The sequence below is a fragment of the Archocentrus centrarchus genome, chromosome 5 (genome assembly GCF_007364275.1).
Source record: "Archocentrus centrarchus isolate MPI-CPG fArcCen1 chromosome 5, fArcCen1, whole genome shotgun sequence".
Classification (NCBI taxonomy): Eukaryota; Metazoa; Chordata; class Actinopteri; order Cichliformes; family Cichlidae; genus Archocentrus; species Archocentrus centrarchus.
The window spans coordinates 20,003,621-20,017,741 of NC_044350.1; the positions used below are offsets into that span (position 1 = coordinate 20,003,621).

The following is a 14,121-nucleotide window of genomic DNA, read 5'->3' on the forward strand; positions in this document are numbered from 1 at the left end:
ATCTGAAGTAAGACTGCTGATTCACAGAAGAACAGGTGATTTCAACACATTTAAGCTTGCACCCCTTTATACATTTCACACTTCCAATATTAGTCCAATTTGGATTGGCAAAACAATGAATTACATACTATTGCAGAAATGTAAACATCCCTCTGATGTGTCACACTAATATCTTTGCAAACCTAGTAAAAACAAATGATAGCTACAAGTTGGCCTTTTTTAATACAGGAGAGTTTCCTTTTTTTTAATTAAATGTCAGTAAAGCAAAAGTACTTTTGTTTTTATGTGATGTTACAATTAAGAAATAATTGTTGTTGGGGGGGTGAATTACAAAACTTTGTATTCACTTACTAAAAATAAAACATTAGCAGATTATTTTACTTTGGCAGCCAATTAACTGATTTGTTGACCATTTTGATAAGTAATCAGTTATCTTTAAAGCAAAAATACCTCAAATTTGCTGATTACAGCTAATCAAATCTGAGAAATCTGAGCATTTACTGCTTTTTCTTGAAAGTAACAATAATAACAGTTAAAAACTTTGTTTCATATCAGTGAAAATTAAATATCTGTAGCAGGAACTGAAATATATATGTTTCAGAGAATAGAAGAACTTGGGCTGAAGTTTTAGCTTCACATAAGCAATTTCTGATCTAAGCACCAATCATAAACATAAGCCCATTATTAAAAATCCTGTGTTGTCACGCTCTAAGGCGATGCTATTTGTTGATTAAAAAAAAAATAAAATCAAAAATTTCATTGTATCAGCAGAGTTATCTTATCTTTATCTTTCAGACACACGAAACAATCAGATTACTCTAATATTGATGTGTGGTCATTTGACTCTGCTGGGATCAGCTGGTTGTGTTTGTGGCGTTTCAAACAGGTGTTGCCAACAGGGAAGCTGCACAGTGCCCTCTGGTGGACAAACTATCCAACCGCAATACTGAAAATGTGGCTGAAGGAGGTTTCTTTTTGGTTTCTTCTTTTTTATTTTATTTTTTTAATTATCATCTAATATAAATCCCAATACTGAAAGATCAGCAAATAGCTAATATTGGCCAATAATATATGCCTACCAATAATTTGGCTGGGCTCTACCCATTATTAATATTAATACAGCTTTAGAGATTATTCTTTTAGACTTCCATGCATGCACAGATGTAATAAATAAATAAAATGTATTTTTGTCTCAATTAATCTCCTAAATGCTCCATGAAAAAAAAAAAAAAAAAAAAAAGACCAACTTCAGCTAAATGCCACAATACATCTGCATTCGAAAGCCGGTACATGTGTAAACGTAGAACATCTGGCCTTCCTCAATAGGCTGAAAACGTCACCCTGATGTGAATGCTCACTTAAAAGAAACAAAAAAAAAAAAGAAAAAGATGACAGACTCATGTGCTTCCATTAACTCTCCCCATACCAGACAGCTAGTTTGTCAGAAAATAATCTCCATTAAATGAAACGCTGCTCAAATTAAATATTTGGTTAAATGGCACGTGACACTTCCACTGGTCTGGGGAAAAAAAGAAAAAAAAAAAATCTCAGGAGAACACAACAATGCTACTTCTATTAACAATATGATAAAGGATCTGACATCACATCATTTTTTTTTTCATGTAGCTTACATGGGCTACTGTTAGTATGTACATGTAGCAGCATAAAAACCACCCTAACAGTGATTATCAGACCACAAGGTTACCATTCTCATATCCCCCTTTGAAATGGCTGTCGATGTGGATGAGGTGGAATGTGCAGTTTTTATTTATTTTAGTCGGAATTATCCTTAAAAAGCAGGATTCTGTTTTGTCCTCTGACTGTTATCCTCTTATGCCTTTCTGTCCTATAGTTTTCTACAAATCCAAATGGCACATTTTTATTCATCGTACAGTTTGCAATTAAGTTTTGGCACTTAAAATATAAATACAGTCTCTTTTGTTTAAAATATAATTAAGCACAGTTATAACAGTAATACATCAGTGTCCAGTGGTAATTTAAGGTGAAACTTTGGTCTCCATATTACCAACTGGATTACAAAACGCTGGTCATCACATGGAAAACAAAATTACTACAACTTTTCTTTCTTTTTTTTTAACAAAAAGAAAGAATGAATAAATAAAAGTGAAATAAATAAATAAATATCTGATCACGGTTTAGAATTAGCCTCACCGGATGATTTTGTGACCACCCTTTTTAAAAACACCATCCATACCTGATAACTGACAACATTACCTGTGAGGTTATAGCTTAATGCCACTATTTGAGGTTATCAGTGTCTCCATCAAGAACATTTAAATAAACCCTATCTACATTATTATCTCCGTGAAATATTTGGCCCCCCTGTTTTTGGTAAAAGGACACAACCTGTGGCTCCAGTGGCGCGGGAGTAGTGACAAAGAGCGTTTCAGCAGCCCAGGGTCAAAAGTGCAACGTGACAAGCGTGAACCTCCAGCAGGTTTGAGATGATACGCAGGAGGTGTGATCAAAGTTGATATGCTACTTTTTCAATTGCTGCATGTTAATAGGAGGGAGCCAAAGCTCATTTAATGCATGTGTGCTACTTTTACCATCATTTAGTTTAGTACATTTCTTCAAATATCATATTCTGTTGTATTTATTTAAGCCATCTTTTTTTTTTTTTTAAGCTTGGATTGAACTAAACAGTTCCTTAAAAAAAAGAAAGAAAGAAAAAGAAAGATGAAATACAATTCCATAGGATTGTGTGCAAAATGCTCTATAGGCATACAGTAACAAACAATGGTCTCTTCTACTAGCCACAACATTATATTTAAGTGCTTTTGATGAGGTATGAAGATTGACCAGTATCTGGGAGGAAGCATTACCTTCCTCCATGCCATCAACTAAATTTCTGCAATGAGGGTCACAACTCTGACGCTCTTAGTGTTTGTAACCAAACTAAATAATAGGAGCAACAATATTCATGAGTGTAGATGGTGTTAAATATTTGCAATACATTATGGCAATGACCGCTTCTGCTTAAAACTCTCTGCTAAACTTTTCAGCCAAAGCTAAGCAAAAAGTCACATATATACACACCTTACACCTATATGAGACTTTATGCTTATATATAATAATAGTCATATATCCAGCAAACAGTATCTGCAGCAAAAAAAAAAAAAAACTGAGGACATTTTTCCAGAGAGCTTTACACCAAATATCTGACAAGTAACAGAATAAAATGGCAAATTCTCCTCAGAGATTTCTCTTTTCCTTTTATATGCACAGATAGGTTTCAGTAAGTTTCTAATTAGGTACCTGTACTGTACTGATCAGCCCGACAGTTGAATGGATGGATGACAGTGAAGGGTCCAGTGTGCTAAGATGAGGATAAGCCTTCATCTGTCTTCATCGCTCCTCTTTCACTTTGAACACCATTTACAGAGGCAGGTCTGTGCTGTTGTGGCGAGTCTTTCTGGAAGTCCCATCATCCCTGGGCAGCGCTTTCTGCAGGTTGGACATGGCAGCGGTCTTCTTTAGGTCAATGACTGCGTAGCATTCGCTGCGCCGGGGTGCCTGTGGACCACATTGTTTGAGTGGTAGGCGCTGGTGCTGTGGCTGGGTCTGGGCACCCCCGCTGCTGAGGGCTTGGCAGGGAGGTTCTCCCTCCAGGTCCACCTGGATGTAATTCAGCTGCCGTGATGGAGGCATGTGGCTGTGTTCACACCCTCCAACCCCTGACCTCGATCGTCTGCGGAAATCAAAGCTAAATATTCGCCCCCCTCTGTCTGGGTGACACGGCCGTGGATGCGGGGGGCAGGCGTGTCGAAGCCGGGGAGGCTGGACCTGCTCTGTGTTGACATAGTTCTGCAGGGCGTCTCTGTGGATGCCCCGACCGTCCTGATGGTACCCATTGGGTGTCCCGGGGCCTTCTGAGAACTCATACTCATCAAAGTCTTCCTCTTCTTCTTCATATTCCTCCTCATCCTGGTCATCATCTTCTTCTTCCTGCTCATCATCCCGCTGCAGAGCGCTGTACTCCCACACCGGTGGCAGAGAGGGTAAGTTCTCGTAGTTAAGCAGAGCTGTCCGACGATGACCTCCACCCATGCCTCTCTCACAGGGGTAGCCCTGCGGGGGTAGAGATGGTTGCCCATGACCATGCAAGAGGGAGTGAGAATGACTATCTCCAGTGCTGCTGCTGCTGCTTGAACCGACAGACTGCGACACGCTGCTGGGACTCAGACGCTGCTTACGGCCGCTTCGCAGGCCATTGATATTTTCATAGGTGAGCTCCCCACTCTGGCAGCCATCCTGGTGCTCGTGGCCCGGGTGCCGGTGCATGTGATGATGAAAATGGTGATAGGAGTGAGAGTTGCACAGGTGCATAGGGGGCTCATCTCCTTCTGTTTCTGAGCTTGCTGCACCCTCTACTGGCTGAAGGTTATGAGGATTGTGCCCATGCCTCTCCCTCTCTCTCTCTCTCTCTCTCTCCAGCAGATGTCGTTGTGCTGGAGTGGGACCCAGCATAAATTTGACCTCCTGCGACGACGTCTGTAAGAACACCTGAGGATCTTTATGCTCCTCGAGGGGACAGCACCGCAGATTAGACTGCGGATTTCCTTGACCCCCGACAGGCATGGCTCCCCGTGTTGTTTCAGGAAAAGTGCTAGGTCGTACCTCAGGTAGAGAGTGCACACAATGACGCATGGAAAGATCCCCCTCCATGCTCACAGTATTTACATAGGTGTGGGTCTGTTAGGGAAAATAAAGACATGGTCATATTGAGAAATAGCACAGCTAAAGTCCACTTACGCGTCTTTTCCACTAGCGCCTACTCAGCACGGCTCGACTCGACATGACACGACTTGGTACGGTCTTGTTTTGTTTCCATTACAATTGAGTACCACCACAATGTGGGTGGAGTCGATATAGCAACGTGGGCAGTAGTCTCTTGACGTAATCTGTATATGACTCAAACACAACACAACAATGTCTACACTGCTGTGTTGTGCGATGGTACCCCTGAGCACCATTAGCTCGGAGACCTCATGATAAACTTTCTCAATTCTCGTCGCTCTGTCTAGCTCCCTCTGGATTCTCTCATCTGCCACCAAGCATAGAAATGTCTGCACCTCCTCAGTCGACCACGGTGCTGGTTTGCGTGCCTCCATTTTCTTGCTGTCGAGTTTTAAAAATGGCGCAATTGATTCTGGTGAAGGAGTTGCTCTCGTGACTCAGCTAGTGACAACACTCCCTGGCGAATCAGTGGTATGCCGTTCTTCGACATCACATTTTCGGATCGCCTCAGATCGCTTAGAACCCCAGCTGAGTGAGTATTAAAAAAGTACCTGCTACCTGGTACCAGGACCTAATGGAAAAGCCTACAAACTGTGCCGAGTCGAGTCAAGCCGCACTGAGTAGGTACTAGTGCAAACCCGGCCTTAAAAGAGCATGGCAAGATCTTACCTGGTCTTCCAAACCCATGAGGCTATGTCCATGATCATCAGCAATAGACGGTTGAGAGGAATCACCTCTGATTGGATAACCAGGGTATCCATTGGGAAAAGCCTGGACAGGAAATGCTGGAGCTGCAAACATTTCCATAACAGGTAAAGACACAGACAAAAAGATCAGAGGCCTATACTACAAAGCAGGATTTTGGTTTATCCAGGTAACTTCAGGGTTAACCCTGGGTTTTCTGTACTATGAAGGTGGTTCACTTCTTACCAGTGTAAATCGCCATGGTAACTTATGCTGTGAACTTAACCTGCTCCGGAGTAGGTTAAGTTCCAGATTAGAGACCAACAGGTCTGAAATCACTGCCTACTGACCAATCAATTATCCAGAAAATAGCATCACCATTCCTGCAGAGAGAGTAGGAGGGTCTAAACTTTTTCAGTAGCATCTAAAGTTTATAGAAATATTTATTACTGATGAGCATCAGGTTCATTTAGCAAGTTGATGACCAGCTTCTTCTAGACATTTATTATGATCACCACTGTTAGGGTAAATGTATCCAGATAACAGAAAGATCCCCTGGGTATGCAGAAGGAGGTTGTCACATACAAGCATGCCAAGCACAGAGAAAGTGTTGTGTTAAAGTGTTATTAAAAAATATTTGGTATTTTCTTCCCACTGCAGTAAACCAGCGTATACAAGTTAACTATTGTTAAATCAGCTGACATGGTAGTGTATTTTCCTGGTATAATAATGTAAATGTGATAATGAGAGTAAGTCTTTCTGGCTGTGTTAGGCTTCAAAGTGTTAAATGAGATGAGAGAAGTCACTACTCATCTGTTGTTTAAGCCTAAAGTAATTGATGTTGCCACCACTTGGGGGCAGTAGAAACCATTTTACCTTTGTTGGCAAACTGTTGCTTTTTTTTTTTTTTTTTTTTAAACACATGCAACAGTTACAGAGCCACATGACTGCTCAACATTGACTCTCTTTTAGGACTTTTTTTGGTGTTCACTATGTTTGGATGAAACTACTGGGCTCTTTAACTGAAATGCTCACCCAGAGTAACCACCCTGCTGTTTGGTCCTAAACAGGTAGTGCACAGTATTCAGCTGCCTGCCAGACAGCAGAGACTGTAAACAAATATGATGAAGTTGGGGCTTGCCAAGCCGACAGAGCTGCAGATTTAGGGAACAATATATAAAAGTATTGGGCCACCCATACATTACGCCTGCAGGAGCTTTAATGGCATCTCATTCTAAATAAATACGTCTGTGGGAATTTTTGCTCATTCATCCAGAAGAGCATTTGTGAGGTCAGACACAGACATTGGATGAGAGGGTCTGGCTTGCAGTCTCCATTTTGGTTCATCCCAAAAGTGTTTGATGGGGTTGAGGTCAGGGCTTTGTGTGGGCCACTAAAGTTCTTCCACCAACCATGCTTTTATGGACCTTGCTTTATGCACTGGGGCACAGTCATGCTGGAACAGAAGAAAGAGCCTTCCCTAAACTGTTCCCACAAAGTTAGAAGCAAAGAATTGTAGAAAACGCATTAAGATTTCCTTATGCTGGAAGTGAGGGGGGCAGACCAAACCCAAAAAAAAAAAAAAACAGCTGCATATTATTAGTAAATTCCATGATTAAGAGGTGTGGCCCAATACTTTTGTCCATATGGACAAATCTGTTTTCATCACTGTAAGAGCTTTCTTTACAGATTGTTGCACTGCCATTTAAAACTGTTACTGGAAAAGTCGTGATTTTAGTCACTTTAGCAGCTTCGAGTAACAAAAACTAATGTCTAAATTAATCCCTGTAGTGATATAAATGTATGGTGTGTGTAATATAATTAAAATATCAGAATAAAAACCTCTCTTTATGAAATTAATTTAAATATTTGTACTACACTTCATACTGAAATCCTGAATTTAGATTCCTTTCCCTATGGCTCTAAGATTTTGCCATGTACCCAGTACATGTACTCAATGCCAAGAAATGGTCCAATCAGAACCCTCCTTAAACCAAATGCTTTACAATTCAGTATTTATATAGATTAAACACAGTTACACATTTTATTAATAGAAACCTTTTATAAAAGGTGGTGTCTGCTTTTGTTCGCTTTGAACAAAATCTATCCCGTTGAGTAACGCTACTCGTTCCCAACCATTTTCAGTCTTTATGCTGCGCAAACTTGCTGTACATGGAAGCGTCCAGGTCTCCTGCACTGAATAGACATTTAATTTGTCAAGCGTCTGTATGAGCTCATTTTGATGCCAGAAACCGTTTGGACAGTGGCAACCAAAGACTGGAGCAGTTGTTTAATAGGTTAATTGGCAACAGGTCAATAGCACGACTGGGTATAAAAAGAGTGTCCTAGAGAGGCTGAGTCATTCAGAAGTAAAGATGGAGATGGAGTCATCACTCTGAGAAAGTGTGTGGGCAAATCAGTTTAAGAATAACACTTCATCATAAAATTGCAAAGCCTTTTTAAAAAAAAAAAAAAAACACTGTTGGACAAGTTCTACTAAATTTAGCGCTGTGTTACTGCATGTACCAACTACAATGAAAGTGCATCCTTTGTGTTTGTGCGCGTGTGTGTGTATGTGTGTGTTGTGCGACTCACTGTTGGGTGTCTGTGGTGTGCGAGACATGTCCATCTCTGGTGTGTGGCCACTGCGACTCATCATCATTGACTCTTCCACCACGTTGATGCTGTTACACTGCATCAGCTCCTGGAGCAGATTAAAGATCTCTTCTGCCCGGGAGCACTTGAATGCAAAGATTCCTAATCAAAACAAGGACAATGACAACACTGTTAGGGTACAAAAATAGCCAAGGCACCTTATAAATAAACAATAAGAAGAAGAAAACAAATACATTTTTTTAATTTACCGTTTTAATTAAAAAAAGAAAAAAAAAAAGCAGATATTTTTTTTTCCATCTTTTATTGCTTAAAACAGACACTGGCCATATTACAGGGGTGGGCAATTCTTCTCTCTCATTCAGTGAGAGAAATCTAATCTGTTTTGGGTTTGAACAAGTGCATTAAAGTCAGTTTTAGTGTCTGAGGTGGAAAAATGAAGGACAGCAAGCAGGTGACGATCACTGAGAGAGGATCTGTTAAACTTCATCATATATGAAAGAAGATCCAAAGAGACCAACGTCTTCTGAGCACATCTCCTTATGTATGGAAAGTTCTTCCCTTTGGGAGAAGAATAAAAATCCAGCAGTGTTCATGACTTGAAATGCTCTGCCAGCAGCAACACCAAAATGCAACTAACTGCCTGTGATTCAGTGCTCTTGCCCTAATGAAGTTAATTATTTTAGCTACAACATCAACAACATGGATAAGTTTTAGCCCTGACTTCCATGACACCTCCTGGTGTATAACACAATGCAAAGAGGCCAGTCTCAGTTCTGGGTTTATTTCGGTCACTTCATCTTTCATCCGCTTCAAAAGTCCAACATTTTTCCCTGTCAGATGGACATCGATGGACAGCCATCAGTTATAACACCTGCCAATTGTCCCATTTCAGCCCCAGCCTATCCAAGCATCCAGTCACTTGTGTCACGGACATCACAGCTCCCCTGCAGAACTGAGGAAAAGAAGTCAAAATTGTCCGCTTTGTTTTTCCAACCGAAGCTCCAGATTTCTCGCAATGTCCTTGATCCATATTGTTACAGTTCACCTGGAGAGGGGCACGTTCTCAAATGCTTCTTTTTTTCACCAAACACGCTTTATTTTTGTATTTCTCTGCATGTTGAGTCTCGCAGTGGATTGTTCAAACTGTAATCCCTAAACACAGCAATTACTGCATCACAAGGACAAATTCTTTTTGCATCTTATTGAAAGACATGACAGACTGTAAGCTGGACCCTGATCAATCACCGCTTTCACAACCTGCAATTGGCCATCTGAGGAGAAAACAAAAAAAAAAAAAAAACAACCACACAGGTGTATAACAGAGAGAAAATGTTAGTTACCCTGCCCAGTCTGACAGCGACGACCACTCTCAAAGGAAAACAGGTTGGAGTCATAGCCGTAGCGTCGCAGGCAGAGATACGGCCACCGGATGGCGTCTCTCTTACGCGTGTGAAGAATGAGCTCGGTCTGGGTGAGCTCCATGATCCCAGAGCCCAGCTCGTTTCCCTCATCGTCTACATTGGTGACCTAGGAGTAAGAGAAATAACATGACATTAAGACAAGGGATTGAGAGAGTACATTACTGGGAACACTTTAAAATATATCCATTTATTACAGCTTAAAGGCACATGGAAATAAGCAGTACAGCTAGTAAAGTTCAGTAAGTAATAACCAGTAAAACAAATAAGTAAATAAATACAAGATTATTTTTGGATTCCTGACCTTAAATTTGGTGAGATGGTTGTCTCGGATGGGGTCTCTGTATAGACAGCTCCAACAGCTCCCCATAGCTTCAGCAGGCCAGCTGAAACCTGTCATGGATGAAGCTAACACTGTCACACACAGCACTCATATAAATAAAAAAAAAAAAAAAAAATATGACACTGAACATTTAATTTTGTACAAAAAAAAACATCTTACTCAGTCCAGGCCATCAGTGTAAAGGGATCCACCTCTCAGTCCCAGGATCTTCTACTGGGGATCGGCATCACAAGCCCATTAGTTTGCTGGACTGACATCTTCCAAAGAGGATTAATGTTCTGCCCCCTGAAACCATGAGAGACATTCAGGATTAAACACAAGAGGTGGAAATCATTACAAGAACCTCATCTTCAACTATTATGCGAAGGTCTGGTCATCGGGAGCATCCTGGCAAAGAGATTTAAGACTCGGAACCTGTTGCATGTCGTCATCTCTTTCTCTACCCATTTCCCATCACCTTTCCACTATATGCTGACAATTTAAAATCACCAAAATAATTACAAAATTGCAAATGCCTGTGAGCTTCCTGTTGTTTTTTTGTTTTGTTTTGTTTTTTTTGTTTTTTTTTGGGGGGGGGGGGGGGTTAAATCTAAACTTTGAACTCAACTATTAGGATTAAACACTGTAATAAACTATAGAGTAAGACTATTATAAGATTATTAAACAATTTGACTTTTTAGAGATAAAGTTGCACTGACTCAGTGCTTGCGCCTTTCTCTGGTTGTCAGCACTATAAAAGGTCCTTATTTGTAAGTATAACTGGATTGTAAAGTAGAGATGCAACAAAACACCTTGCAGTTATATTTTTACTCATCATTCCATCTGTTTTTTGTTTGGTTTTTTAGAACCACAGCACACACTCTCATGCTGCCTTATTCCAATCAAATGTGAATCTGGGAAACAGAGAGCCCTGGTAATGCCAGCCTGGAAGTTTGGGGAGCGAAACCCCAGGATTTTATTTGATTTGATTTTTTTTTTTTTTTAGCGTTTAAAAGGAAGTATGTACACCGATTGATTATTACAATAACCCAAACACTGAAGAATATTACAGTCATTCAAAAAAGTACAGCGAGTTCCTCGTAAAGAAGTACATCCCAGATCAGAAGCGAATAACAAGACGCTGCCAGATCTCCTGCTCCCTGCGCTCGCATCTGCATCAGCTTTGTGATTTCTGCTCAGTTTGTGCTCCTCAGAGGGACCACAAACGCATTTCACATCAACACCGCCGCATTATGTGTGCCCTAACCTGGGCCTCCGAATCTGACTGAAAATGCCAGGCTGGGTTTGCTCCACACCAAATCCACCGCTACCTTGGGGAAAAAAGCAAAAAAAAAAAAAAAACACACTGCATGCAGGCTAAAGCGCTAACAGCTACATCACACACTTATCGCACGGCCACTGAATGAATGGGTCTCCCTCCCACTGAGCTATTTACAGCCGAAAATCACTGCCTTGTTGCTCAATTAGCCAAGCCGACGTAAAGCCCCAAAACAAGCCGCCAGCGAGGCTCTGTCTGCCCCGTAAATGTGATCATGCAGCCACGAAACCAGCACACTGACACCACAAGCACAAGCACACGGTTCAATGACCATTTGTTCTCGTTGGTGTGAGGATACAATAGCATAAGCACACAGCAGTCAACGGGTAAGTGGAGAGCGACAACGATGGTTTGCTACTCACATGTCTGGCACGGATTTTTTTTTTTTTTTTTTTTTAAATATTAGCCCTAATGCGAAGTGGGCATTGAGACTGCTGTTAGTTATCTGCGGCGGCGGCGGCTGCTGCTGGTGGTGGTGGTGATAGCGGGGATGTGGCACTTGCACCTCAGAGACGCGAATAGAAAAAGATGCAGTGAGAGCAGTGAAAATGTTATTTTTTCCTCCTATTACGCCCCCCTACTGCAGCACGGGCCTCTGCCTGTATGACATTTCCCAAGCAGCTGGGGTGAGAGTTCACAGCCAGACAACGAGGCTGAAAGCAGCAACAAGAAGGTAAGAAATGCTGGAGGACCGCGGAGTGAAAGGTGTGCCTGCTTGGCGGAAGAAGAGGAGGGGCAAAAAAAAAAACAACAAAACTTTAAACTGAAGCAACCAGCTTTTTTTTTTGTTTGTTTTGTTTTTGTTTTGGTTTTTTTTGCCTCCTCCATTTAAAAAAGTTCTTAACTTATCCTGTCGTTATTACTGAGACTAAAAGATTTTATTCTCTAAATCTGTGCTCATCTTCAAGGAATAATTACATTTTTTTTTTTTATACCTGGAGACCAGATACAACTCACATGCAGCCGGTTATGGTTGCTCATAAAAATGGGTAAACTACTATCCTCTGTTCAAAAATAATGAAATCCACTAACCAGCATCTCTGAAGCATTGCGTAAAGTCTTGAGCCACCTCTCATTTCTTTATATTTTTCTTCCAAGGGGCCATACTTTCTCGCAGTTTGTTTTTAAAGAGGTCTTGAGCAGCAGTTCTCCAGGTTTTCTGAAGGTCTTGCAAAGTTTTTTTTTTTTGATCTTGGCTGCTTTTTCACACATTTTCAGTCCAGTCCATGTACCTGACAATTTTAATAATAACTTTAATGATAACAATAGCTTTTATTTGTGTAGCATGGTGGTGCAGTGGTTACCACTGTTACCTCACAGCAAGAAGGTCCTGGGTTCAAATCCATCTTCTGTGTGGAGTTTGCATGTTCTCCCTGTGTTTGGGGGGGTTCTTTGGGTACTCTGGTTTCCTCCCACAGTCAGTGGGGTTAGATTAATTGGTGATTCTAAATTGCCATAGGTGTGAATGGTTGTCTGTGTTATCTTTGTGACAGGGTGAGGGTGTGTCCTGCCTCTCTCTTATGACAGCTGGGATATGCTCCAGTCCTGCAACTTTGAAAAGGATAAGTGGAAGAAAATGGATGGACCGATGTTCCAGCATACAGACCATAATTCCACTATACACACTTCCATCCATGCATTAGATGTAAACTATGGAAAAACATGACAGGGAAAAAGATTAGGGACAAGATGACTGATAAAAATGAGTTTTCAGAAGTTGCTTAAAACAAAGCAGTGATTGAGGCAATCTAATAAGCTGAGGAAGGCTATTCCAAAGTTTCATGGGTATATTATTTTTTTGGTAACACACTTAACAAGACCTATGAATCAATCATTCAAGCACAAAAAAGGCAACTAATTAAAAAAAAAATCCATAAAGAACAAATCTTAAGTTGTATCTTTAGGCACTAAAGATATCATTTAATGTTACTAACAGCCTGTCACAGAAAAAAACACACATAATTTGTTCACATTTCTTTACTTGAATCTGTGAAAAACACCAGAGATAACACAGTTTGACAGGCATAAGAAAGTAGTATAAAAGAGCCATTAGCCAAAAACATATTCCAGGATGGTGTGCAGTGTGTCCTTGGAAACTGGGCAAGTGGAGGACAAAAGAACCAGTGGCAGGCTTAAAAACTATCTACAGCAGATGAACAGTAATGTGAAAGTCATGTCCTTAAGAAATAAGAAAGAAATCCAGCAAAGACCTGACACAGGAGCTGAGAGATGCATCTGGCTCGTCAGTTTATCCAGCTACTGTTCACTGAAGCTTCATCAGAAATGGTCTCAGTGGAAGAAAACAATTCTTTAGGAAGGGAAATGGTGAGAAAAGCCTGAGGCATGCCAAGTCACATCAGTCATGGATTGGCCTCCCCAGAGCCCAGACTTCAACATTAGTGAAGCAGTATGGGATCATCTTGACAGAGAAGTTAACAAAAGGCAGCCCATTTATGTTGGCATTTGAGTGAGTTTGATTATGAATGAGTTTCAAATCCTGACATGTAGTTTCCTAGTAACTAAACAGAGGTGAGAGTTTATCTGCTCTAAGTTACCAAAATGTAGCTAAAGTAAACTTATTATTTAGAAAAATCTGCTTTTCTTTGGTATGATATGTTCTATTTCACAGCAGACTGTTGATTTTTTTTTTGACAAAACATTAACTTGGCTGCTAATGGCAGCAGAGCCCACACCATAACACCATAGACTTTATGAAGATGAATGCAGCACGACAATGCAAATTGGTTATTGAAGTCCTGTTATGAAGCCTCAAGCTGAGTATTTTTGTTGCTGCCATCCTGATTTTTTGGAACTGGCTAGTGAAGGGTGGACCTGATTGAAACCATGGTGCCGCAGGCTCATTGTCCAATGAGTATGTCATGGACAGGCCCCCATGCTGACTCTAATTTACAAAACAAGCTTCATATTTTATAATAAGCTGAACTTGTGACTGAGCCAATGCAATTATCAGGAAAGTGTTC

The 14,121-nt window shown here is 40.8% G+C and overlaps 1 protein-coding gene across 1 annotated transcript; it reads right to left on the minus strand.

Moving 5' to 3' along the window:
- Positions 1-1,169: 1,169 nt before the first annotated feature.
- frs3 (fibroblast growth factor receptor substrate 3) lies at positions 1,170-11,628 on the minus strand. The gene is made up of 7 exons (XM_030729665.1): positions 11,503-11,628; positions 9,982-10,107; positions 9,784-9,872; positions 9,402-9,588; positions 8,041-8,202; positions 5,431-5,552; positions 1,170-4,716 (listed from the first exon to the last, which is right to left on the minus strand). Exons 3-7 carry the CDS (start codon positions 9,847-9,849, stop codon positions 3,400-3,402), a joined length of 1,854 nt encoding a protein of 617 aa, XP_030585525.1. The 5' UTR covers positions 9,850-9,872; positions 9,982-10,107; positions 11,503-11,628; the 3' UTR covers positions 1,170-3,399.
- Positions 11,629-14,121: the final 2,493 nt, after the last annotated feature.